The sequence below is a fragment of the Lissotriton vulgaris genome, chromosome 6, assembly GCF_964263255.1.
Source record: "Lissotriton vulgaris chromosome 6, aLisVul1.2, whole genome shotgun sequence".
Taxonomy (NCBI): Eukaryota; Metazoa; Chordata; class Amphibia; order Caudata; family Salamandridae; genus Lissotriton; species Lissotriton vulgaris.
This window is the reverse complement of record NC_141694.1, coordinates 387,385,197-387,413,000: the sequence shown is the minus strand read 5'-3', so window position 1 is coordinate 387,413,000 and position 27,804 is coordinate 387,385,197. Positions and strand designations below refer to the sequence as shown.

The window sequence follows — 27,804 nt, the reverse complement described above, 5'->3', positions numbered from 1 at the left end:
TAAAATCATAGATACGGTATTAAGAAGAACAACAAATGTAAGTATGGATCTTGTTATTTTTGGGGTTAATAGGCAGGAAGGGTCAACAATCTTAACAAAAAAAGAAGAGAATCTCTTGTTCATGCTGATTTTGCTAGCACGGAGGGAACTTTGTATTAAGTGGATAAGACCGGTTCCCCCCACACTCTTGGAATGGGTTGCCTCCATAAACAGAGTAAATAAAATGGACAGAAATGGAAAACCCAGCAGGAAGTTCAACTACTGGGAGATATGGGAGGATTCTCAGTTTTCAAACCAAAAGCTGTTGTCTAATTACACAATCATGCAAGCGTCTACACATATCCAATGATTATGCAATGGTAATACATATACACGCAAAGTGCTTGTGAGAGCGACCAGGGTGGTCAGCTCCCCCAGAATGGAAAGATTTGTTGAAGGTGTTATGGAAATAAGGGGACCCCGCTCTGAAAACCCACACAAGGAGACTCCCTGAAACCACTTTCTACCCTCGGATCAAATACAAAAAAAAAAAAGGGTAGTGAAGGAACAGAAAACAGAGAAGCGGGTCCCTGAAAACTCCTTATACATACTATTGCAGAATGAGGAAAAAAAAAGATGGAAATATATTTTATTGTAGACTTTTCGCCTAGGTCTCAATGTCTGATTTTCCCAATGAGTGCACCCAATGATAAAATGGCTAGATATTGTACCTAGGTTAGATGCTTTGCCTAATTTGCCTGGGGCATATTATTCCTGTCATCACAGTGGGAGAGTCTTAGAGGACTCACATTATTAGTTAATCCCAATCAAGAAGGAACCAGCTACCAGTGTGTTGTTCAGTTTTCACTGTTAGAAGGTGAGTGTCAACCTATTAGTTAGTCAATGCTTGTTTGCATTGGTGCTGCTGCAAACTTTTACTTTTTTTTAGCACATACTTGTTGGGGCAACAACACTCCTAGCAACAAAATAAATGTAAAATAAATAAAAATGGGTAGAGCAAGAAGTTAGCAATGATAAAGAGGGTGCGTGGTGGGGAAGGCAGGGAGAATAAGAGATAAGCAGACACCGAAGAGAGCAAGATAAGTAGATGTGCTCCATTGGAGTGCTAAATGACAAATACACAACCAGTCAGCTCAGGAAGGTGAAAACTTTTCTGAAAAATGTTCCACATAATGATATAGAGATGTGCATTAACATTAACATAAAAATGTGCAATAAATTAGACGTTAGGAAAATGTGCCTTTATTAAACATGCAAAACTGAAAATGCTGCTTATTTCTACAGAAAGCTCTATTTCTATGGTTTTCACACTGCTATGTCACACTATTCTTTTATTTTTCTCGATTTTTTTTTAAAGAATATAAATGCTTTTTGCAAAAGACTGTAAACTACTGAACTGCAGAACCTGACCACTTTGTGAAATGTGCTGCTTCCTGAAAATTGTGTTTCTCTTTTCCTCATACCATATGATTTCACAGTATTTATATTGTTTCCTCGGTAATTTATTCATAATGAACAAGCATATTAATGAAAGAAAATGCTTACTGCAGCTTAAATTTCATGATCTAACCAGTACATAGCAGATTTAACTGTTTCATTCCATAGAACAGCTCATTGTCCATGATGGAACACCAAGCAGCTAATAGAGTAGGCTTGCAAAAAGGTTCTCATGAAAGTATGTAATAAGCTGTATCCATATCTGAGTAACTTGATATTGACAAGGAATTTCACCATGGAAATCAAGGACAAAGACGATGGACCATCGGAATATCTTCCTTCATTGGATGTTGATGACAAATTCCCCTGTTTTTGCAACATGTTTAGGGTCTTTTCTATATAGTACATGTTCCTAGCTAGAGAGTAGAGGCATTCTATGCACTCCTAACCTGCCCCTTAGCACTTTATGGTGCTGTCTTGAATTACCATAAGCTAGTGCTAATGGTGAATTTCTTCGATTATCCTTGCACTAAGTGAGAAGACTTTCTATCCTGATGTCAATCATAGCTGCTGCTGTTGTTCTTTCCTTCTACCTGTCTTAACGGTTGCTACTGCATCTGTTTGGAGAACTTGGCTGAGTTTCCGAAACTACCTTTTATGGGGAGTTCTACCATTATTAGTTATCTGACTTTACTCCAGATTTTACTTGCTCGTTTCCAAAAGGAACTCTTCATGGGTTCCCGTTAATATAGGTCCTTTTTAATTGGAATAGGGACTACATTCTGAATAGAACACACTGTTATCTGCTATGCTTTCTATGCTTGTTCTAACAAACTTATTTTAAATCCTTTCTGTAATCACACCTATTTGACTAATAGGAATAAAAAAGATAAAAAACGACTAATCTCTTAAAGAGAAAATAAACTTTTGAAACTTCACCAAACTTCACCTTATTGACTGAATATAAAATGGAAATATTGATGTCTATTGTGGGTGATGCTCCATTGTAATACAGTGGCAAAGAGTCATCGACTTAGGAAGGTGTGGAAATTCCAGGTTCTCTAAATAAGTTTTAAAGTGATGTTACTCATGGAAATGTAGTCACAATTTCTGCACTCACACTCCTAAGTACAGCAGTTGCAGGACACGTCTCATCCATATCATCCACTCTGAAGCAATCTATAGAAGCACTGCTCTAGGTGTGGGATAAACTCAAGAAAACGTGTTTTCAACCAAAGACAGCTAAATCTATCTTCATGCATGACCTAATTATTAAATCAGTGTAACTCCTACACAGATTAAACAATACCCAACCTAAGGGTTGTCCAAGCTATCTTTCTTACACATTATCATTTTGTTGATTCACATGTGTAAATGTATATTAGATTAGAGCTTAAATTAAATCCTACTTTAGCATAAACACTAGTTAATCAATGTTGGTATTGTGAAAGAAAAAAGAGATCATGGATTGGTTTATGGGAACACATTACTACCCATCTCAGTACTATACAGGGCTTTGATGCATCACGTTTATACTTGCAGAAATAGAACTTTCTAGCTAATTGTGGTTTGACTGACAGTCTTCAATGGATAAACTACTATAAAAAATCACTTCACAGTGCAAGCTTCCATCGAAATTTGAGCTAACATTTTGCAGGCCACCAGTCCAAAGCATGATTTAAATGAGTGTGTGCTTCAGCCTGTATGGCCTTAATCCCTAATGGTATTCCTCTTACCTCCAATGGATGATGTTTGACTCCTCCTAAAATTTGGGAGCGGTGCATTAATGTGCAAAGATACAGAAGATGGCGTGGTGTGTCCAACACAGAGTTCATCTCAATTCTTGCAGTGGCCACAACATCCACAAAAGATGTTCCTATGCCCCTTGGCTTCCTACCACAAACCCATCTCAAAGGGTACTTATTTTACACACTGGGGCGGATTCATAAAGGAATTTATAAGTATCTGAAGTAATATTCCTGTAGTACTACTTAACGCATTCTTACATGTCTTCATGAATTTGCCCTGCACATCTGAAATTGGATTGAAGTGGGAATATTCATATACTATTAGTACAAATAAAAGCAACTGTGTCCTCTTTGTAATTTTACTAGCGGGGAGGTGTACATTTCAGTACATTTTCATAATATGAGTATTTATTTGAAGTTGTACTCCTGTAGTACTTTTTTACAGCCATATATATCGTTATGAATCAGCCCTACTGTGTCTACACTTCAAATCTTATATGTCTGGGGCTCTCATCTCATTCACCAAAGGCATTCTGCTGCTCCTTAAAACTTGAAACTTGAAACTCAGTCATTGTTTTACTCTTCATAACTCAGTTTCTGCGAGCTTATACCTGCAATTTCCTCTCTGACTGGTTCACCTACTTTTCAAACATTTGACATTTTTCTCATCTACATGTTTTTTCCCAGTGCCCACCTTGGTTACCTTTAGGCCCTGTCACAAGCATGCAGTGCCATAACATTGCCCCTGTCATTGAGGTGGCAGACAACTGGTGGTTGCTTTCTTTCAAGCTGTGAGAGACGATTGTACACAATGCATGGCCATTCAAGCGCCATCTGTGCATAGAATTCAAGGAGAAATAAAACTAACTCTTCCCACACATAGAGCTTTTGGGTATCTTACATTGACACCACGTCCCTCACAAACTCTTAGAGAAAACAAGCATCGCTCATCATCAGTTTCACTTCGAAGCCAAGTCACAGAAAGTTGAAACAAACCAAAGCAGTGGCAGGCAGAGCATTAATGCAACGAAAACATTATGAGAACATTCAGCTGCCATCTGCCAATCTGAATGAGAGGTAATTTAAAGCATATGAGGTCACAATCTAAAATGATCAGCACGGCTGCACATGGCATTTTAAGAACCCTTTCTAAAAAGCATTTTTAATGGGGAAGGTTAGGAGAAAAAACATCTTATACCATGGTAATTGCAGCATGTTATGCTTACTCTTTTAAACTCTCTTTGCAGTTTCGCAGAGATGCTAAATGTCTCCAGTTCATACTTACCACCTTCATTCAACTGTTAGATATAACATTTGAGGTGAATGATTTAGCATTAAAAGTTTGGTCTAATAAATCGTTATATGGAAATTGCTCATGGCTAAAAAGACTATGCTGAAGGTGGATGAAACAAAAACCATGTATTATACGAAATACAAAAGAAGTCTACTCTGAGTTCCATTATCGTGCATAGACACTAGGCTTAGGGTCTTATGTTGTTATATGGCCAGGAATTCTTCTGGTACTCGGGATGCCCTTATCATATATTGCTGTGGGTATTTTATCCCAAATCACAGTCACATGCAGAGTCCACAGATGCATCTATAAAGTACCTATGGTGCCTTCTCAAGGTATTCATGTAGACAGTTGGAAGATAGCTTCTGTCAGGTATAGCAGAATGTTACCTGTGGTTGACCTGATGGTTGAGGTGACATTGGAAGATGTCATTGCGGGGATACAGTCATCGTCTTGAGAGTACCCAGCCTGAATAGCCCTCAGGTAACTGTGACTTCTTGTTCGGAAGCATCCGGGGAGGTCCAGGGCATCCATTGCCTGAGATTCCACTTCACTGAAGACCGATTCACACACAGATTCGTACTGCCCATTGATCTCCGCTTCACTCATCTGGAATAAAAAAATACAGGTTATCCACAGTGTCATCCTCAAAAGCAGGTGTCGCCTGTTAATCACTATTACCTGTATGAAATCATATTAACACAAAAGTATATGAAAATTACTAAGCCTAAAATAACAAATTATTTTAAAGAACATTTATGTAAGATTGGACATCCAACAATATTTGTTTTCTTACTTAAGCTACCTCAATTCGAAGTTGCCATAAAGTGTGAAAAAGTGCGCAAACGATATTTGTGATTATTTTTTACCCTTTGTGGGTCATGCAAGTTGATTAGAAATTGTTCACTGAGTTTATGTACTTGGGTTAACCACTACTTCGGTATGCAATAAATAACAAACGCATTAACTGTTTGCGCTAGTTTTTCGTTAATGGTGCAAAGCGAGTCCTAAAATCAGAGCAAGTCAGAAATAATAGAAGGATGATGTGGTGTCTGGTTTAGCACAAACATGTTAAATAAGGCTTAAAAATTTGCACCACCGCAATTAAATAGCAACTATATTATGCACTTTTTGTAGCTGCATTCGTATTTGGTTCTTGCACCATTTTTGGTGCTTACGTTATATGAAATAGAGAACATTATTTTGTTTTACTTGTCAAATGATTTAGATGTTTTTGTAAGTATGGATCTAAAATAATAAAAAAAATATTTTGCTCTATTGTTGCCAAATGTTATGCTTTATGACTCTAACTGAGAACAATATTTCCTGTTTTAGTCTGGTGCACAAATGTGAACGATATGTCCCACTATACATGTACTTAGGATTGAAATTCAATGGGAGGCACAGAAATATTTTTGCAATTTGCATATAAATCATTCACTGTCACGAATTGCAGACAAATGATAGAACTTTATTGACGGCGGGGGCAAGGGGGACTGGAGCTGTCTCCTAAAAAAATAATTTGCGATGGCAGAACCCCTTGAAAATGAGGTTCCAAATGAAACTTTAATTGTTACACTCTGGCCCTCCACTTTTCCAAATATAGGGGCACATTATAATGGCGGACGGACCCGAGTCCGTCCGCCACCATAGAGTAGGAGGGAACCTCCGCATGGGCTGCGGAGTTCCCTCCTGTGCAATTAGGATGTGACCGCCACCCTGGCAGTCACATCCTCTATTTTTAACATTGCGGCGGGTGCGGCTTCAAGCTGCACCTGCAGCAATGTTAAAAATGCACGCATTGCATTTGTATGTAGAAAGTGGCAGGCACCTCGCGGTGCCTGCCGCTTTCTGCATACAAATGCAGGGGGGTACCATAGGTACCCCCCATGTGCACCCCCCACCCACCTAGGGGGCCCGCAACAGGTCCCCGCAGTGAAGTTACACATGCTTTTCCACGGCGGAAAAGCCGCCGCGGAAAAGCATGTTTCAGAGCCCATCCTAATCTGGCTGACGGTCTCTGAGAGACACCATCACCATATTAGTGCTTTTCCGCCGCAGTTGTAAGCCAACCGCGGTGGAAAAGCTGCGGACGGAAACCAGGACCCACCAGCCATCCTAATGTGGCGCGGGTCTTTGGTGGGTCCGCAGAGGATTTTCCGCATCCTCCGGGCTGGCGGTGGCTTCCGCCGGCCCGGAGGATGGGGAAAATCCTCCATCCTAATGAGGCCCACAGTGTCTTAAGCGCCACTGTGGCGAAGCTCTTTGTTGAGATTCTACTGCTGGTATGCGAGGGTTTCAGAGAGGAGTAAAGACTTTAGACCATGTCCTCCAAATGGGCAACCTCCTACATTCCTTCTCATTCTCCTACCTATAGCCCCCTTCTCAGGAAGGTCTAGTCTTTTCAGAGATTTGGGCTTAAACTACACTGCTGCTAACAATGTCTGAAACTGTCTTGTCAATTATGTCCCGCAGCCCAGTCCACAGAGGAAATCACAAATCCCTAAGCTCCCCTATGACCACGAGGCCATAGCAGCAAAAAGCAATCAGCAAAGAAATAAAGTGCCATGTTCCGTGCAACAGCATAACCAAAACAACTGTATTATGAAATATAGAACACAAACAGGTTTAAGTAAATAGCATCAGAATTAACATGTGTGCAAGCAAAGAACTGTAGAATAATATTTGTGCAGGATAAAAGGTCAGGTGACCGTTGCACTGTCAAGCCAAACCTAACAATCCATGTAGGTTAATGACTGCCTTCCTCCCATCTGTGGTTCTGCTAGAGAAATATAAAATACATCCTGTAGTTATCTAAGACACTTTAATAGTATTGCAATGTCATTTGAGTGCCCCTGAAAGATGGATAAACACAATGATCAAAGATATATGGAGGGCAAGTATTTTGTTTGTGAAAGCCCATAACTTCTTCCCAATCAAAATTTGTTACTGGACCTGGCCATCTTTGCAGAGTCACCCCCAAACAATTTGCTTGTACCCTCTGTACTTTGCTGAAATTAAATCTTGTTGTCTCTAAGACTCTGAGCACTTTACCAATGCTAACCAATGCTAAAAGCTTATGCTGTCTCCCTTAAACCCGGTAATATTGGGTTACACCTGATAAGCAAATTTAGTTTATTTATAAGTCCTTTGCGGAGCGGCATACCATATACCCAGGGCTTGTAAATTAAATTCTACTTGTGGGTATGCAACACTTATTGTGCCACCCACTTGGGTAACGCCTTAAAACATATTCCAAGTGTATCACTGCACCTGAATGCAGTTTTAAATTGTTGATTCGACTTGGCAAAGTAACCCTCTTGGGTTGGCATTTTTCTGCCCAAACTATTTGGTGCCTGCAGCCTATCTTCGGTCACGTGAATGGGTGTAGATGACCGTTGGACTTTCTTTATTCTGCCCATATAGCCACACAATAGAGTGATTTGATGTGCCTGGAAAAAGCCATCTACTGGCCAGTTGGGGGGTGGCGGAGCGAGGCACAGCCCCCACTTGCAACTAAGTAGCTGTGCTCTACCTTCAAACTAAGGACTTGCCACACCTGAATTCTTCATGCAGCCAGCTTGCAGCCAGGGCAGGGTAGTCAGAAAACATGAAGCATTTCAAAGGGAAAGTTCTGGAAACGTCTCCTAATTTACAGACAGCACCAGGTGAAAAAAAAGAAGGGATCATCTGACCAACTCTTCAGTTAACTTTCTGGACCTGCGGAAGGACTCTCAGTAGACTGGCTGCTGTGCTGCTGATGCCTGCTGTGCACCTCACAATACTGTGGTGCTCCACCTGGAAGGACTACTTTGCTGCTTGCCTAGAGTCTGCCTTGAGCCCTCTGAAGCCTGCCCTACTGCTTGAGCCTTGCTTGATCACTTGAACCTGGCACAACCAGCACTCCAAGGGCTAGTGTGCTGGCCTCCTGATCACAGCCTTATGGACATAAAAGTCTCCAACAATCTTGAGTCTGCACCTGGACCCAGCCTGAGTGAGTCCTCACCCCCCAAGTGGTGTCCCTCCAGTAGCGGACCCTTTGTAGTGATGCTAAAGGTGCTCAGATAGCCAACATTTAAATATTTTTCGTTAAAAACTGCTTTGAGAACCAGAAGAAGGCTGGGAGCAACCCAGTCACCTTGACTTTGTGGTAGTTCCAGCTACATTCTTCTCTGCAACAGCTAGTCCTGTTCAGCAGTCCCTTAGAACTCTCGTAAACTACAGCCTCCTGCCTCATCCGGGTGGAGTTTTCCGACTTCCAAAAAGAGACTAAGTCCAGATGTAGAAATTATCACTACAACTTTGTTCTGTGTCTTCCTTACAATGAAGCCTCCTCCTCGGATGCCACCTGCAGCCTTGCCCTGCTGAACTTTAACTTCTCAGACCATTTTTCTTCAAACAGTCTTCTGAGTCTCAAGATAAGCACTGACCGGTCCTAATCCACTTTGCCATCAACTATATTTTTCGACTTTGACCCTGCACTACCAAATGTTTTTGATATTTCAGTCACTAGTTCTGACCTTACACATTAAAAATTCATAACTCTGGTTCCACTGATTGGATTTATGTCACTTTGGTGTCAACTAATTTAAGGACATTTACTCTATTTTTCAAAACTGGCATGGCCTTTTTATTGTTTTATGATTTTACTTTATTGCTGCTTGTCTGGTGCATAAATAGTTTAAACATTGCCTTTAAGTTAAGCCTGACTGCTTTTGTGTCAAGCTAGAAGAGGTTTAAGCACGGGTTAATTTAGTCACTTTTGTGCTTTACTCTGCCAGAGGCTGAGGCTGTTGCTTTACCAGGGTTAACATCCCAGTCAACCAACAACTACTTTTCCTACATAATTACTCTTGGCTCCCAACATGTAGGTCGAGCTAAAGACTCTTTCTGGTCACATAATTATCTGGCTGAAGCTGCACTGTGAAGCTACACCATAAACAGAAGTAATAAGCCAAAGGTAAGGGATAAAGAAGAATATCAAAGATTTAAATTAATGTAGAAATATCCATGCTTGTATAGCAGGGATCACAGGGGCTTCGGGTAATCATTTATAAAAGACCACTTTCTGGAGTAAGTCGATAAGGGGACAACTGGCCCGACTTGCTGTGATTGTAGCTTGCATTACCCTCCAGTAGGTCCAGCTGGCAGACAATGCTTGTTGAGTCAGTGTTACATCGAAGTGGTGAACAGTTGATATGACATTGATTCATAGGTAATTGCATTGTGTTCTTAACATTGTCAAACCTCTGACTCAGAAGGCTAATCATTAAGTGGAAAGGAGTTAGGGTTCAACAAAGGTGATACTCATTAGGAGGTATCAAAGTTAAATGCAGATTGAGTCACCAATTGTTGAACCTGTGGCTCAATGATGGTAAACCTACAGCTCAATGTTTTCAAGAAAGGTATATTGCCTTTAATAGAAAAAATGTGGGCAAAGGAGACTTTCTAATGCCAGATTGATGCTGAGTTTATAGACCATGTTTTCATTCTTCTTCAAATCTCCCATGACAGACAGTATTGCAGTATTGAAGTGGCTTGACAGCTTGATGATTTCAAGTGCAAAAGCAGTTTCAATGGAATGAAATCTTAGTATTGATATTAACACTAGTCTTCTGGATTGGTTCTACAAAAACCATGGGCCATAGGTACAAATCTTTTTTTAGGGTCATGAGTGGTCCGAGTCACAGAATCGGGCTTTCTGTGATCACATAAAACCTATTTTGAAATGTACCCAAGGCAAATTAAGATTTGGCAACTTGTTTTTGACTTTGGTTCAGATATGCAGAACCTCGACAGCAAGAAAGTTCCATGCTGATCAACTCTCTCAGACTAAAGAACGTGTAAAATGATGGTGACAAGGTTTTGCGCCACAAAGAATGGTAGTTTGTGAAAAGGAGCAATGGCACTTGTCTTCTCTATGCACTGATTTCAGTTCATGTGCGCTGAAAATTGACAGCAATATAGTTCCATGCTGATTCCCTCTCTTGATCTAAAGAACACACAAACATGATGGCGATGGCGATGTGTACCGCAGCAAAAGGCAAGTTCTGAACAAGGAGCATTGGGACACTGGACATCCTGATTCCTAATTAAAGTGTATATGAAACCCAGGTATCAACAACGACCGTTTGCAGAGATCCAGCTAACTTAGATGCTACTGCAAGCAAGGTGAGTGCTTGCTTGCAAATTATTCACCTGCTCAGCTCACCTGATCTAACAGGAGCTCCTGAGAGTTGGGCAATTGCCACAATCTCGCACAGCACACCCAGCCTGTTACAAGCCTAGTCAAGGAGCCTGCAGAAACACTGCATTGCTGAAGTTAGCATCGTGGGAAGCCTTGGACAGCAATAAATTAACCTACTTTTCCTACCAGATGTGAGGAATGCATGGGAGCGGGTTCATTTATGTGTCTGGGAGTTTACGGGTCGGAGGACATGGGGGCCTTAGTGCATCATGATCTCCATCCACCATCGATAATGGCTCTTGTGAGGGCAGGCAATGTTTTAGGAACTAAGATTTTGGATGTTAAATATCAGTGCCCCATTGCCAAACTGTATCTAATTCTTTTTTTTTTCTGAGTAGGGGATTTGCTGTACTTTGACTTGAATTAATTGTGTGATACATGAATACTGGTGATCACTTTGCTATTGAACATTAAAACAAAAGGAAGGCGGGGTCCATATATCCCTATAAGGGGGGTTTGTTATTGAACAATGTTTAACTCTTGCCACAATTGTTATGAATATGGCAGAGGGAAGAGATGCCGCGAGAACCCAAGAACTAAAAAGAATACTAGAGGACAAATCATTGTATTTGACTAAGATCAAGATCTGAGGGATAAACTCAAAAAAACTGGAGAACCTATCCAGAACAGAACTTTCCAAACGGTGAGAAGGTACTTTGTTACAAAACTATCTATATAGCAACATAATACCAAGAGGACAGCAGATCTTCACTATGCCATTCAGTGGCGTATCTACATCTAGTGCCGCACATGCCAGTCCTTGTGTTAACCGCCCGCAGCCTCTGCATCCAAGAGCAGAGCTCGGGGATGGAGGCCGCTGCCCTAAAAACTCCTGCTGGCTTGGGTGGACCATCCTCCCACGCCCTTTGCTATGCTACTGATACCATCCTATGAATCTCCTGACCCAAGAATGAAAGAGGAGTAGTCTGATCAGTCTATTAAAAGTTACAGAACCATGTTAGAAATATTAGTGAAATATGCATGGTCTGAGAGGGACAAAATACTGAAAGAAATTAAACAATTGCAAGCAGATCTACAGAGTAGAAGCGAAAAGTATATTATAGATACATTTCTGAAAGAAATAGACGCTAGACTAGCGAAGCTGGGAGATGATATTAAAAAACGTAAACAAAGTAAATACATCAGAGACTATGAGGACTATGAGAGCGGTAGGCTATTGCAGCTTTTTACCTAGCCCGGGCAGTCATAAATGACTGCGCCATACACACAGGGTTGTTTCACACGTCTTTATCCATCAGAGTGTAAACACGAACTCCACATTATAAACCTATCTTCCCTTTCCAACATTCGAATGTTCACATGATCAGTCTACGGAGCCCATATGCAGCCAAAATCATTCTGACTCTTCTAACTCACAAGCCACTACAGAAATATACCTTTAGTAAGAGATACAACGGTGGCTATGATGTTAATAAATCCACACAAGACCTTCCAGAAATGTATGAGACTACAGTATCAGAAAAAGGAAACTGACCTATGTCACGTTGGTGAGACCAGTGCACCAGAGGGAGAAGGGATAAAGAAACTATGTACTTTTCTAGAGCAATACTGCATCATAAGAAAGCGTTGGACAATGCCACAATGAGACCATGACAGACGAGGAGCACACGGGCAGAGGTAGAGGGACAAAAAGAAGTAGTCGGAAGAACAGGAAAAATAACTAAATAGATGAAGAGATCGAAATCAACACTAGTGGGAACACTCAAGAGGGCAACAACAAAGAACCAATAACGGATGGTAGTAAATTACACTGTGATTAAGGTTCCACAGAGGCAACTAACTATTTACAAACTCTCTAGCACTAGGCCTCTCATTTTGCCCTACGACTAGCTGTGACTATGTATAGTCAAGCACTGATATCTTTAGACTGATTAGGAAACAAACACTAAAGAAGTGGCACATGCTCAAATCTAACTAAAATGATACAAACAAGAACTCTTGGAGTTCCAATTGCTTTGCTGATCTCACTATACGTGATATTGATATGTTGAATACTCATCAGGAATTAGAACATGGTGAGGCTGCTAATAATTATGTGAATGATCCTGCTTGTCTGTTAGATGAAATAGGCAACACTGCACAAACCACATGCATCACCTACTCTGCGACACAATTGCTCTCTTTACTCTCTATATCTCTACACCTCTCCTTTCTCTTCGCGCCACCAGGGGAGCGGAAAGATAATCAGACAGTCCACAAAGGGTATGGGGGAAGCCTATATATGTCTTTATTTTCAATAATAATTACTGAAATAAAAAAAAAATTAAAAAAAGAAATAAAACCAAGGTTGCCCCTATGGGTTTTAAACCAACATCCATATTCACTGCACAAATGCCCCATGACTCCATAGATCACTTCCATGAACAGATCAGTAAAGAATTTAAAACATTAAGGCGCAGATAACAATATAAAACACACAGTGTTGTGCAGAAAGAGAGACAAGCTATTGTAAACCTAGCATGAGATCATGACATATTGATTAGCCACACTGACAAAGGGGGAAAACATTGTGATCATTCCTAGATAAATGCTTGTGAAGGAGGCTCTTAGGCAACCCAGAGACAAATAATGCTATACTCCTATCTCTAGGGAGGAATATATTCCGAGCATTGTCTATTTTTGGGCAAAATTGGAAGATTGAACAGTTAGAGGTTTTGTGTAGTTAGAGGAATAGAAGTATTTGAGGAAAGATTTTCTCCACTTACTTGTTTTATACTTCCTCCCCAAGATTCATAAAAGCAAAAGCATTCCACCAGACAGGTCCATTGGGTTCTCAACAAGCATCACCATAAAAACCACCTTAAGATACATAGGTTTCTTTTTAAGAGTTTGTATCTGAATTGACCTCATACACAAACGTTTTCTTCCAAAGAGTAGAAGGGAGTTGAGTGGGAAAGGGGTTTATTCATATGAACCTAAATGTCTATTCCCTTTATGCAGCCTTAGAACACACACATGGGCTACAAGCTAGCAGACACTAACTTAGAGCAAGACCTATCTGTCATTTACAACACACAGAAATGACCATGGAGATGAGCAAATGATGTCTCCAATAATATTTTCATGTTCAATTGAGAAATATATCTTCAACTCAGATTTGCCCCAAAGTATGCAAATTTTTCATGGGCTGGTAGAAGGAGCAGATTCTATCACAGAGGATACCATTACCAATATGGAAAATGTCATTCTTTGGCTGTGGTCTTTTATCAACCTGTTTATTGTATGGAAAGGAACAAGTGAATGTGCTATGAATTTTGTTGACAAACATAGAAAGAATTCCATCAACCTAGACTCCACATGCAACATCAGCACCACTAGCATTGAATTCTTGGATGTGGTGATAGAGGTCAGAGAGAGCAGACTTATGACCAACCTTTTTGCAAACCCACAACAGGTAACCGCCTACTACACACACTCAGCAGTCACCCAAAAACACTCAAGTGGAGCATACCCTGTGGGGAACTGCTGAGGGCCAAAAGAAATTGCAGCTCCAATGAAGCCTTTAAAAGAGAACAAGAAACGATACTCAATGGATTTCATGAGAAGGCATGGGTTCTCGAAATAGCATTGGACAGTCTCTCCTGTAGAGGTTGGGACACATTCCTATTTCAACATACACAAGTTAAGGTCAGTGAAGAGGACAACACTACACAAATAGATTCATCATAACTTACAACAGACAATGCAGGTAAGTGGAATCAAATTTGAGATACATGTGTCAAAATCTTTCAAATGATTTAATGTAATGTAATGTCATTTATAGAGTCCCTGGTTTCACCCAACAGTGTGTAACCGTGTTAAAAACAAGCCATCCAGGGTTGTGAAAGAGATCAAAAGACAACCAAGAGAGTTATGGTATAGACCCAAATATCCATGTTTTTAGGTCCTTGCGGAAAGTTTGTTCAGTCGAACATGCTTTCAGCGAAATCGGTAGAGTATACCAAGCTTTCGCAGCTACGTATCTGAAAGAGCGAGCACCCGTTCTGGATTTCCAGATTCTGGGAGCCTTAACCTGCAGAGTTCCACAAGATCATAGGGTATGTGATGGGCAATAGGGCATGATTAGAGAACGCAGGCAACTGGGTCCTTTGTTCCACCAAATTTTCTGGCAATAACACATTGCTTTGAATGTGATTCTTTTTGCTACTGGAAGGCAGTGTAAGGTTGTCAGTGCTTTCGAGACTGAGGATCTTCTGGTGAGACCTAGTACCAGGCAAGCTGCTGCATTTTGAATGTGTTGGAATTTCATCAGGTACCCTTTGTTGGCCCCCAGGTAGAGGACGTTCCAATAGTCCAATTGTGATGTGACCAATTCATGCACAATAGTCTTTCTGGCTGGTAGAAGGTCAATCAATTTTCTTGGCATGTTAAGAATGGCAAAACATTTGCCAGCAGCTATTCTAGTTTTGTGGTCGAAAGAGAAACCTGAATCAAACCAGATCCCAAGAACTTTCGTTATTTGTTTAGAAGTCTGGTTCTGACCCAGGGCAGTGGGACACCATGTCGAGGACCATATAAAAGGAGCCTGTCCTACAATCAATACATCCGTCTTATTGCTATTTAGCGTGAGGCAATGATTGGACATCCAAGTGGCTGGTTCTTCTAGGCAGAGAGAGGAGCGAGAAGCCGTAGCTCGGGTTCTGAGATAGCGTGACTATCAGTTGTGTGTCAATCAGCATATGACACAATAGCCACATTGTGGCATTCCACAATTTCTGCAAATGGGCCAATGTATAGGTTAAACAAAGTTGGAATTAAAATTGAGCCCTGAAAGAAAAGGCTTTTGAGAAACCTGAAAAATGTAATTGTGGAGATAGGGACATAGCCTTTGAAACGCAGAACCTGCAATCCCACAGCTGCTAAGTGTTTGGGAATGGAGATTGTGGGAGACCGTGTCAAAGGCCGTGCTTAAATCCAGGAGGATCAGTGTGGCTGAGTGACCTGCGTCCGCGCATTGCCTTATAGTTTCAGTGGCTAATAGGAAGGTCAATTCTGTTGAGAAGGAAGACCTAAAGCCTGATTGAGAGGAGTGATAGAGATCATTCTTGGTGATGGAGTCCGTAAGATGGTAAGATGGCTGTTATGTTGATATGATTATAGTTTCCACACTTGACCCCAGACCTAGTGTTATGTACAGGAAGAGTAGATCTCTCAGAGATATACTAGTTTACAGTGAGATCACTGTGAATACCAACAACTGCATGGTCAATCTTGTGTTTTTTTCTACTTGAAAGAAGTGCAAGCACCAGTAGAACTGAATATGAGACCCTGTATGGCAACAGACCCAAGAAGATAACCAAATTTCTCACAAGCAGTTTTCAATATGTCATATATATTCTTGAGTGTCCCTGAAAAAAAAGCTAGCTATGTAGGTAATGCTGTCCTTCAAGCAAAAAAGAGGATTCTAGACAAGACCCCCCTTCAGAGAAAGAGCAGGGCATAGTCCCAACTGGAGTGGGTTAGACTGTCCCGGGATATATGTCAATACTCAAATACATTGGATGCTAAACTTTTTTTTCTTGTGATGTGTGTACAGTTGATGTATTCCAATGCCGTAATTGTAAACACCGCTTATGTGAATCAGAGTCAAGAACGATTGTAACAGAAAATATGTTGGGAGCCGAGGGACTTGCTTTATGTAACAGGTGAACAATTTGCGACATTGATTGAGTGTCGCAGTGTGTGAGTGCTATATTTTGTTTCGTCATGCTATTAGCTCCCACAGCCATCACGCTCCTCCTCCAAGTGGTCCAGGCATTACGGGAGTTCGCTCTGTGAAAAAAATAATATATATATCTTTATGTGTGGGCTTTCTTGCGAGCGCCGCAGCAGATAAATGCATATATATTATGAAAAACCCAGTGCCAGTCACCACTGGGTAGTTATAGTTAGGTCAGCTGTTCCATACGGATCGTGTTTTTTGTGTTGCTTATAACTTTAGCCCGTTTGGCAAATCCCCACAACACTTTCCAAAAAGGTGCTACATTTTGACTAGTTGGTGCATGAATAGATTTGGGGTGATCCTTCAAGCAGGGGCCGAGGAAAAAGAGAGGTCCCAAAAAAAAAAAAACAATGCATTTTCCATAGACTTCTGTAGACAGGGCTACAGCCAATACTGCTGAATGGAATTACACCAAATTAAGCTGGAAGCTAGATCTTGTTCCACAGATTTTATTCTTTGTAATTTCATGTAAATCTGTTCAGTAGTTTTTTAGAAAATTAAGGGTAAAAATTATTCGAATATCTGGACGGTTGGGTCCGCTAGAGTCTCAAGAGACTCCTGCGGGAGTGACAATTCAAACAGAGTGTTCTGATTGGCCAGGTAACTTCATTTCCCTTAGGCTACTTCGCTCCTGTGGGAGTCAGACTCCAGTGGAAGCAAGCACTCTCTTTGGCCTACCCTGCTACCCTAGGCTGCATGGGTGGACCAAAGGGGACCTCCTGGGGCCAATATTGGAAAACAAAACCAGCAATCTTTGCTGCAAACCCACAGGACAGGAAATTAATGGCCTGGGGCAGCATTGGTAAGTTAAAGGGAGGGCGGCATGCAGCCCTCTCCCCAAGCCATTATAGAACCCCTGGAGCCCATCCGCCAGGGCCGCTACTTTAAAAAAAAAAGAGATGATGACATCAGATCAAGACGTTGCTCCCCTGGAGGGAGCAGCAGAAACAGATTCTCACTCCTGGCGGAAGCAATGCTGACTCCTGCAGCATGCGGGATGGTGGCAGGGACTATGAGGCCCCTGGGGCTCCACCAGGCCCCTGACATGGTGCATGTTGGGTGCCTTGGGTGGGCACCAGGGAAACCAACTATATTAAATGTAGGCCCTAAAGGATGGGGACTCTGGGGCCATAATAGGGTTTGGGAGGGGGTTCACATGGACCCATTCCCTTAATCAACAGATTGAGCCCAGGGGAATGGGGCCCCTGTGCCTGAAACAGCTTGGGGAGGGGGCCGTACAGCCCCCCTCCCCTTTAAAACAAACGCAGCCCTGGGGGATGGTGTCCCTAAGGACCTTTTTAAATGCTCTAGGAAGGGGCTGTGCAGCCCTTTGACAACAAGTGGGTTCTTTCTTGTCACCTCCTGGTCTTAGAGCAGAGTCAATGGTTCTCAATTTTAATTGCTCCGCCTGTTTAGCCCGCCCCTTCCACGTTAAGGTGGAAGAACATCTTCCCACTGATCTCAGGGCTGTGGAAAATCGAAAAATAAAATGATAATAAAAAATTGATTGTCATTTTATTTTTATTTTCTGCAGGGCTGGGTTATGGCGGGGCAGGCTGGTGACTCAAGGCGGAGGAGCGGACTGTGCACACTCAATGCCCAGGACTGCTTGGCCGGCTGTCTTGGGCTCGCCGATCCGTCCTGCACACTTTGCATATCCCTCACCCAGGCCGCATGACAGCCTGGGTGGGGAACATGTGCAGGCTCCCTGTCCCAGTCTGAGCATCCAGTCTGCATTGCAGCATTGTGATTGGGTACGGGGAGCCAATCACAATGCTCCATTGGCTCAGGGGAGTGTGTGTGCTTCTGAACTTTTCAGCAACAAGGTAGAAGAAATAGAGGAGGCAGCAGTGCGTGGTTTTAAAAAATATATATTGTGTCACCCCCCTCTCCTGCCCCTCCCTGTTCCCTGCCAACTGCCATTGATTCCTGCAATTTTCCAGGCTGACGGCCAGGCAGTCTACCTCCAATTTAAAATATCAAAAACATCATAGGTTCTTTCCGTTTGGCTCCTCCTCTTACACATTAGTATTATGCAATGGTGTTCCTGCTATTTTCCAGGATGATGGACAGTGTGCTTTCTCTACAATTGCATGCTAAAAAAAGATCTGGAATCCTTTAAAAAAAAATAGATCTATTCTATTGAATATTTTAACGACATTACAACCAGGTGCATGGTTATCCAAGACAGTGGTCCATACTGGCAAAACCAGCAGTCATCAACAAATAGAGAAGTCTCATTACAAATAACATCAAACAAAAAACAAAAATAAAGGAGTATATTCTTCATATTAATCAAATAAGAGTAATAATAACAAATAGAAAGCAGCTGTCTCGTAAAGGACAATCAAAGTAGTATTACTGGCACAGAGGTGCAATCTTTACCCTTACAAAGAATGTCTTGGGCTGTACCTAATCAGTGGCCAAACACTCGAAACAGATCAACAAGTTGTGTGCAGGGTGTATTTTGTTCCCTCAGGGGTCAATGGCATGGGACTGTAGGTAATCTTTTAGCGGTTGCCAAATGTTGTGGGGTCGTGATGAAGCAGGTAAAAGTGTGGCATACGTATCGCACATAGTATCACAATATGTAAGATCTCGAATCCATGACCTAACTAACAGAGATTGTTGCCTTCCCCACTGTAGTGATACCTGGCATTTGGCTAGCAATAATGCCATCGTAGAGAACCTTCAAACGCTCCTCTTCAATGGCTTCACATATCCCAGCAGGGCCATCAGGGGGAGGGAGTTATGGAATGGTCCACCATAATGGACAGTTGTCGGAAAACATCTTCCCAATAAGTGTACATGGAAGCACATCGTCACGCCAAATGCAGAAAGTCTGCTTCAGGCGCACCACAGCGCATAAAAGGGCTGGAAACCGCAGGGCTCATCTTTGCAAGAAGCCTTGGAGTCATTTAGGTCCTATGGAGATATTTAAATTGTAATCTCCATAGGCTGGATCAAGTCCTTCCTTTCTGATAGGTGCTTTCAAGTCAGATTGGGTGACTGCTACTCCAGGGAGATTGAGTTGGGCCAGGGCGTACCTCAGGGTTCGTCCCTGAGCCCAACCCTATTTAACATCTATGTCTCCCCCCTGGCGGCCATCGTGGAGGGATATGGTCTCCGACTGGTGTCCTACGCCGATGACACGCAGCTGGTCATTTCCCTATCGCGTGCGCCCGGCCTTGCAGCGGACATCTTCAGGAATTGCATGAAAGACCTTGCTGCCTGGATGTCCGCTAACTGTTTAAAGTTGAACAGTAGTAAGACCGAGGTGCTCGTGGTGGGGGGTGCACCGTCTGCGTGGTCGTCGGCGTGGTGGCCACCCTGTCTGGGGGAGGTTCCGGCTCCCTGCCGAGAGGCCAGGAATCTTGGCGTGTGGCTGGATAAGGATCTCACCTTTGGCCCACAGGTCGGCCGGGTGGCGGGGATATGCTTCAGTGTTCTGAGAGCCCTTAGGAAAGTGCTAGATCTGCTTCCCATTTCCGCTCGAAAGACGCTGGTGCATGCCCTGGTCACCTCCCGACTTGATTATGGGAACCTGCTCTATTTGGGGGCCACGGGCAGGGTTGTGGGCCGCCTGCAGGTCCTTCAAAATGCGGCAGCGCGGCTGGTTCTCAGACTCCCTAGGAGGTCTTCTGCCAAACCAGCTCTACGGGCCCTCCATTGGCTCCCCATTGAGAGGAGAGTGGAGTTTAAGGCCCTTACCACGTGTCATCGCATCCTGAGCGGCAAAGCACCTCTTCCGCTTCAGAGCCTTGTTTCCCACTATGAGCCTGCACGCAGTCTTCGGTCTTCTCAGACCGGGCTGTTAAAAGTCCCAAGAATATTCAAAGCTCGTATGGGAGGTAGATCCTTCAGATACCTTGCTCCAAAGTGCTGGAACAATCTTCCGCTGGAACTTCGATTCGAACCTTCCGAAGTCCAGTTTAGAAAAAAACTCAAAACGCACCTTTTTAGCAGATAGCTTTTGTGGGAGGAGGGGGGACTGCCACTTCACTTGTCATAGCGCGGGGACACGCCAGTGGCGTAACCAGGCGCTTAATAAATGCCCAATAATAATAATAATAATAATAATAATCATTTATGTCTGTAATTTCCTGAGACATAACACATCTGGGAGCAACAGTATTTCCATATGTCATCAGTAAGTATGATGCCCGAATCCTGCTCCCATGAGGGACGCACCCTGGAGCCCAAAGATGGACGAAGTGTAAGCGATAAATGATACAGGCGTGACACTATCTGTGAACTGTAAGGGGAAGTTATGAGGAGCGTAAGCGGAGGGATATCAGCTGGTTCAGCAGTGGGGTCGGGGAGAGCCTTCAAGAGTGAGCTGCTTGTTCTATAGAACAAGAACTTGCCTATGTGCGCTGCAGGTCCTCTCATGCTCAGGAGGGTGGTCGAGCACAGCTTAGAATCCTGGAACAAGTCTCCCAATTTGAATAGTCTATGCGAAGTTAGCATCCTTTTAGTGAGTGCCTCGGTCGCAGGGGTAATCGATGGGTTATCGGCCAATGGTATGTGCTGGGTATATGAGGATGTGTACTTTAGTTATTTAAGTAATTTCATCCATGCCCAGCATGTCGTGGGGACGGATTGAACTTCCGTCGGGCAACATGGCAGGCCCCGGGGCAGTAATGTAGAGAGTAATTGGGGATGCACTTGGGAGCCATCGGGTTTGAGATATTGAAGGCGGGCATCAGGGTGAAACCAGTGATACGTGAAGGGTAATTAGGCCACTAGGTAATGTAGATAGAAGTCAGGGACTCCAAATCCTGCCCATTCAAATGGCATGGTCAAAGCGGCCCAATTCACTCGCGGTTGCTTCTCCGCCCATACTAATTTTATTAAAAGCGAACGGAGTGTGGTAAAAAAAAATGCATTGTTAATGGAAATGGAATATTTAAAAAAATATACAAAAGTGGGGCAACATGACCATTTTAGTGATAGCTCTCCTACTCACCATAGAGAGTGGGAGTTCCTCCATTTAGTGATTTATGTCTCAAGTCGATCGACCGCTGAACCATAATTTAAGTGGATGGCTTCTGATGCTTTGCAGTGCAAATAAACACCAAGATACTTAGGAGAGTCAGAACACCATTTCAGGGGAAATTCCATATCACTCGGGGTTGTGCTAGGGGTCAATGGAAATATCTTAGATGTGGCCAGTTAATAATCAGCCCCAAGTAGACACTAAAGCGGACCACTTCTCTCAGCAGAGGAGGTACATTTTCAGCGGGTTTACTTCCAAATAGCATCACATTGTCTGCGTAGAACAATGCAATGAGTGGGCCTCTGTGTAATTGCAAACCGCGTTGTAGATGCTGTTCCTAGAGGTAACGGGCTAAGGGGTCCATGGCTATTATAAAGAGTAATGGTGAGAGTGGGTATCCCTGCCTGGTGCCCCTAGTCGGAGGAAAGGAGGACGTGAGTATACCATTCAGCTTTAGTTGCGCCGTAGGTTCAGAATATAACAATCGGACAAGGTTAAAAAAGCCCACAGGGATACCCAGTTTTAGCATGATCGCGTAAAAAGGCCATTCTAAGGAGTCAAAAGCCTTCTCGGCGATCAGCATGACTGCAGCCTCCGATAAGGTGGGTTCCATCTGGTGTAGATCCAAGAAGATCGTCCGAAGGTTAAGGATGGTTGATCTACCAGGAACTTATCCCGCATGAAAGGGGGACTAGGTGGTGTTGACCAGCAATGCCAGTCTAGTAGCAAAGACTTTAGACAATATCTTATAGTCATGGTTGAGTAGTGACAGTGGCCTATAAGATTGACACTTGTTGGGGGGTTTATCTGGTTTGAGCAGGAGCGTGAGGATAGCTTCCGCATTGTGGATGATAATGAGCCACTTTGCAGAGCTTCGTCATAAACCTCAAGGAGGTACGGTGTCATTTCATGCTGATAGGCTTTATAAAAGTCCCCAGAGAGTCCGTTAGATCCAGGAGCGCGACTGCTGGCCAAGTCCCTTATGACTTGTTTGATTTCGTCTGCATCTATGGGGTGAGGCAAGGAATTCCTGCTGTCCCTTTTCAAGCCAGACAATGGCAATTTCATGTAAATAATTATAAATGCCTGTGCCTGTAGGTGGGTGCCACGTTTGATATTGTGTGGTATAGTAATCTAGGAAGGCTGCACTAAGGTCCGATGCGCCAGTGAGCAAATCACCAGAATCTGTAGCTAGATGGGTTATATATACCAATTGATACTGAGGTCTAAGGGGATGTGCCAGTGTTCTACCAGGCCGTTCCCCTTCACCGTACACTCTGGCTCGAGCATATTTTCCCAGATATTTGACCTCTCGGGCAACCGCATCGGTGAATTCAGTCAATAGCTGGGAATGGTCTCTGAGCAATACCATAGACGGAGAATCTTGCATAGCAACGTCAATCTCTTAAAATCTTTCCTCAATAGTTTCCATTTCCCTTCTAATATAATTCAGCACCCTGCATGCTTTGAAATGCAGACACCTCTTATAAAGGCTTTGAACGCATCCCAGAGCACAAGTTGGGATTGGACAGACCAGGCATTTAGCTGAAAATAGTCTGTGATGGTGTCCCCAACTTCCTTGTGGCATACAGTGTCTAATAAAGCATTAGTCAGAAAACTCCATAGGGGCCATTGTGCAGGGACCAAGGGGAGCCCCACCTCTAACAGGACTGGGGAATAGTTGGATATAGTACGGGGTAAGTAGTCCAGTTTCTGTACATTAAAGAGAAGCAATGGTTAATTCTGGACCAGGTACCATGTGGAGGTGAGTAAAAAGAATAATTGCAAGAAACTGGATACTTAATGCGACAGGGGTCGGCGAGTAATGTAGGCTGCAGAAGAGAGAGTAGGTCATTAGTAGCTTGTGGTTTTGTTATCCGGCCAGACCGGTGGTGTCCGTAGCGGGGTCTAATGTGAGATTGAAGGAGTATAGTGTCGGTTTGCAATCGATCTATATGTGAAGCTATTGTGGAGAGAAAAATGCGATGAGTCAATATTCGGGGCATAGACGTTGACCAGTAATAACGGTGTCCCTCCCAGGATCCCTGCACTAAAAACAAACTACCCTCTGGGTCAGACACAATTGATACAACCCTGAAGGGTAGAGACGGGTGTACTAGAATGCACACCTCACTGGAGTAAGTACTATAACTAGAGAAAAAGCGGTTTGGGCACCACGATACTGCAAAGCCATGTGATGGCAGAGTTGCGTTGTGGGTTTCTTGTATGAAAGCAAGTTGAATGGAATGTCATGTCAAATATGCCAGCACTGTCTACTCTTTTTGGGGCAAGATAAACCCTCTACCTTTCAGGTTAAGCACCGAAGGCGCATAGTCACCGTTTGTGCCGATCTAATGCTCATTTATACCCATATATATCTGAGAAAGGCTTGTATGAAAGGTAGGCCGCACCACGACTTGCTACGTATAATGATATACTCCTAGAAAACAATAAACTAACATCAAACCTTAAACGGAAGCAAACAGCCCCAATCAGTCCCCCCTGCCACTCCCATCGGATACAAAAATAAGCAACACCCGGCGAATCCCAATAAAGATACAACAAACAGAAGAGGAAAAAGGGGGAGGGAAATAGGGAGAGAAAGAAGACAGGAAATTATCCTGGGGGTAAGCAATGCTCCGTGGAGCCACCATTTGAATAGACAGTCACTGTCGTAGATGTGGTCACCTGACCTATCAGGTAAAAGTGGTCATAGTTCGATATCTTCGGTAGAGGAGTTAATCAGAGTTACCAGGTCACAATATTAATCTAGCATCTCGAACAAATACAGCATAGTTCCACTGCAATTCAGCACAGCGGTGAGACTGCGATCTGAATGTTTCTGAGCTGTATCTTCACCGGCAGTCCGTGTTGGTGTTCCCAAAAAGAACTCCCTGTGGCATCATCACTCTTCTTCCTGCCGTTGTTTATGGCTCTTCCAAAATTTTGCAACTGCATCCCGGGTGTCAAAGATGTGTGACTTATTCCCAAGTTGCACCTTGAGTCGCACCGGATAAAGCATGGCGTAGTTAATCTTTTCTTTTTGAAGCATGCGCTTCACATTGGTATATTTGCCCATGGCATCTTGCATTAGGGGTGTAAAGGCAGGGAACAAGGAGATGTTCGATCCCTGGTAAGAAAAGGATCCTTTCTCTCTTGAGAGCCTGAGTGCAGTGTCTCTGTCAGCGTAATTAAGAAGCCTGGCGACAATAATTCAGGTTGATTCACCCTCTCAACAACAAATGTAGCTGAAAAAGATTTTCTGCCAAATAAATCAGCCAGGTGGGATTCGATAAATTTGGGCATCGGGCCGGTATTGGTGGATTCAGCTATTCCGGCGATCTGTAGACTATAACTGCATGAATGCTCTTCCAAATCCTCGGCTTTCATCGCCAGCTGCTTGAGGATGTCCTCGACCCTATCTAAGCGTTTTTGGACCGTTGGTTGACTGTCCTCTAACTCCGAGATCTGGTGCTCTGCTCTGTCGAGCCTGGTGTCTTGACTGTCTAGGCGGCTAGTAATGTCATCATGTTGGCTATTTAGGGCGTCTAATCGGGCATCGATAGACTGGGATCTCACTTTCAGCTCAGACAAAACGGCTGCAGCTCCCTTCATCCAGGGTTGATCTTGGTCAGCTGCCCATCATTATCATCCCGTCGCAGGGTCTTGCCCTGTCGAAAGTTAGCTGCCGCTGTTTGGGGTCAGGCGACCCATCTTTGCTGTTGGGGATGATGGAATGACAAATTGGGGGGAGTAAAATGCTGTGCGCTGGCAGGCAATGCGCAATTCATGCAGGCAGCTAGGCAGTGCATCAGGCAAGGGGCTAAGGAAGCCAATGGCACGCCTGTACCACTGCCCGTGGGTGGTAGCTACAGCAGGTATACTTCCACAGACCGGGAATTATGTGGGAGGAGGCATTGAGGTCACTATAGGCCTTGAGAACGGTCCAGTGTTGTAGGCAATGGCGCATATGTGTGTGCACATGAAGCGGACCAAATCTGGAAAAGGGAACCCAGGGGGCAAGATTTTACGTGGCCCAAAATACAGGCACCCCCAACCGTGGGAACAGGAGCAGATCCAAAGGGGCCCGCTGTGTGCAAGCATCAGTTCATCGGGTCCTGCCCCGGGAAAACACTTGCTTGTGGCATGTGGACTTACTCCGTAAGAGCTCCGTAGCAGTGCATCATCATGTTCACCCATAAGGTGGACCGACGGCAAGGAAACAGCCCAGGCAGGAGTTCCAGAGCTGGCCGTCGAGTAGCTGGTAAAGCGGCGGGGTCCGCGAGCTGGGCTGGAAGGGCTGCCAGTACAAGATTTGTGGCGCGCTAGAGTGCTCCAGGCCCCGCCCTCAGGTTCAATCGAGTCCCCTGGTGACTCGGAGCCTCAGAGGGCCACGCTAGGCCCGGAGGTCCAGCACATGAATCTCAGCCTCCTGGGCACATCTAGTCGTCGTTGTTGGGGTTAAAGCAGAGCACAGACATCAGGACATCCGCAGTGGGGTTTAGAGCAGAAGGGTGAATTAAAAGCGGCGATGGCTCCAGAGTTCTCGAGTTAGGCGGACAACTTAGTCGCCTGCTCAGCCACGCCCCCGAAAAAAAATCTAAAATCCTTGATGGAGGTGAATGCATTGTTGATTTATTGGAGCATAATCTCTCCTTTGGTGGCTGTCCATGACAGGTGAGTTCTTCTTTCTCGTCTCCTGGTCTGATGACAGAGTCCACAGTTCTCTCTTTTAATTTCTGTTGAGTATGCAAAGGCAACAAATCACCTACAATCTCCACCCACTTGGCCCGCCCCTTTTACTTTAGTAGTATGCAACAGTGTTTTCACCATTTTTCAGGCTGATGAACAGTGTGTTTTCCCTACAATTGCTTGTTGAAAAATTATCTGAAATCCTTGATGGAGGTGAGTGCATTGTTGATTTATTGGAGAACAATCTCTTCTGTTGTGACTGTCCGGGGCGATTAGGTTCTTTTTTGTCTTCTCCTGATCTGTGAGCAGAGTTAACAGTTCTCCATTTTAATTGCTGCTGAGTATGAAAGGCGCCAAATCACCTACGAGCTAGTGTTTAGAATATTCTCTAATATTGGTTGAACCACTGGGATAAAAAAGGAAATTGCTTATTTTTTGGTAGTCTGTATGATTCTAAACAAGCCCAGATCATTGAAAAGTACGATGCCTTCCCAACTACTGTTAATTTACTGAAGTTGCTAGTGTCAAGTTAGATGGAGAAGTCACAAAGGAGACGAATTGAAAGCACCTAGGAATGATGGATTCCAAGGAACATTCTATAAAATACCTGGCCTTTCTCTTTACCTGATACCGATGACGTGGCTTACTATATTAAACTAATCCCCAATGAGTGTCTGCTGCCCCTCATCGTTATAGGTTGTGAGTAGGGTGAGAGGTGGACCCAAAAATATAGATTATGAATGAATATGAATGAGGGTGCTTGCTGGATATGTGTCAGGTACTTCCTCAAGATCACCACTACTAAGAGACCCAAACATTCCAAACTCTGATGACCGGTGGGTGCTACTGGGCATTTTTCTGTGCATCTGGCACTGCATGACTTGGACCCCTGTTCCTCTCCCCTCCCTATACTTCATATCCCAATGCCCTTATCCTCGCTACTCTGGGACGATAACTCCTCCTTCATCCCAGTCTGTTGGACATGGTTATTGCCCTGAGACACTTGTTTCCTCATGTTTGCTTTATATTTTACCTGAAGCCTTCTATGGAAAGGTGCGCCTGACTGGTTTGGACTTTGACCCACTCTGAAGACCCTTTGGCAATGTGCTGATATATAGCAGATGGAGGGGCTCATGAGTGATTGTTCTTCACCAGCCCTGATGAGGTAACTTTCCTCTGACATTAACTTAAGTTAGTTACGTAGCACAAGCACCTGTTTTTGTTTTATACTATGTCGTGTTGCCTTTGTTTTCCAAAGGTAGGTGACCTCAATGTCTAACCCCTAGATTCATCAAACCCAAATTCTCAGAATTCTAAATTGCGAGAAATACCGAATCGCAATTTAGAATTCGCAGAATGGGATTCATGAACAAATGCCGCAATTGCCGATTGCGATTTTGCCAAAATCGCATAAAATTCGCAGATTCGGCCGTTTTCCATGTTTAAATTGCAATCTCGCAATTACCGAAATCGCAAATTGCGATCTCGCTAATTGCGAGATCGCAAAAACGGGAAGTCGCATTTCGTGCACAGTGATGACATCACAACCAGGAAGCAGGCAGTTCCCTCCCTCATTCTGCATACTGAGCCTGAAGTGGAAGCAGCACTGTCCAGAGCTCCACTCCAGACCACCTCCAGCTCAAA

General features: G+C 43.5%; 1 protein-coding gene across 2 annotated transcripts in view; it reads right to left on the bottom strand.

Annotated features, from left to right (window-relative positions):
* Positions 1-27,804, bottom strand: part of DLGAP2 (DLG associated protein 2) — an 800,561-nt gene that overhangs the window by 362,732 nt on the left and 410,025 nt on the right. For both annotated transcript variants that reach the window (XM_086926407.1, XM_086926408.1), the window contains one exon: positions 4,869-5,088. In XM_086926407.1, the coding sequence (XP_086782533.1) occupies positions 4,869-5,088 (220 nt within the window). The remainder of the gene's footprint in view (positions 1-4,868; positions 5,089-27,804) is intronic.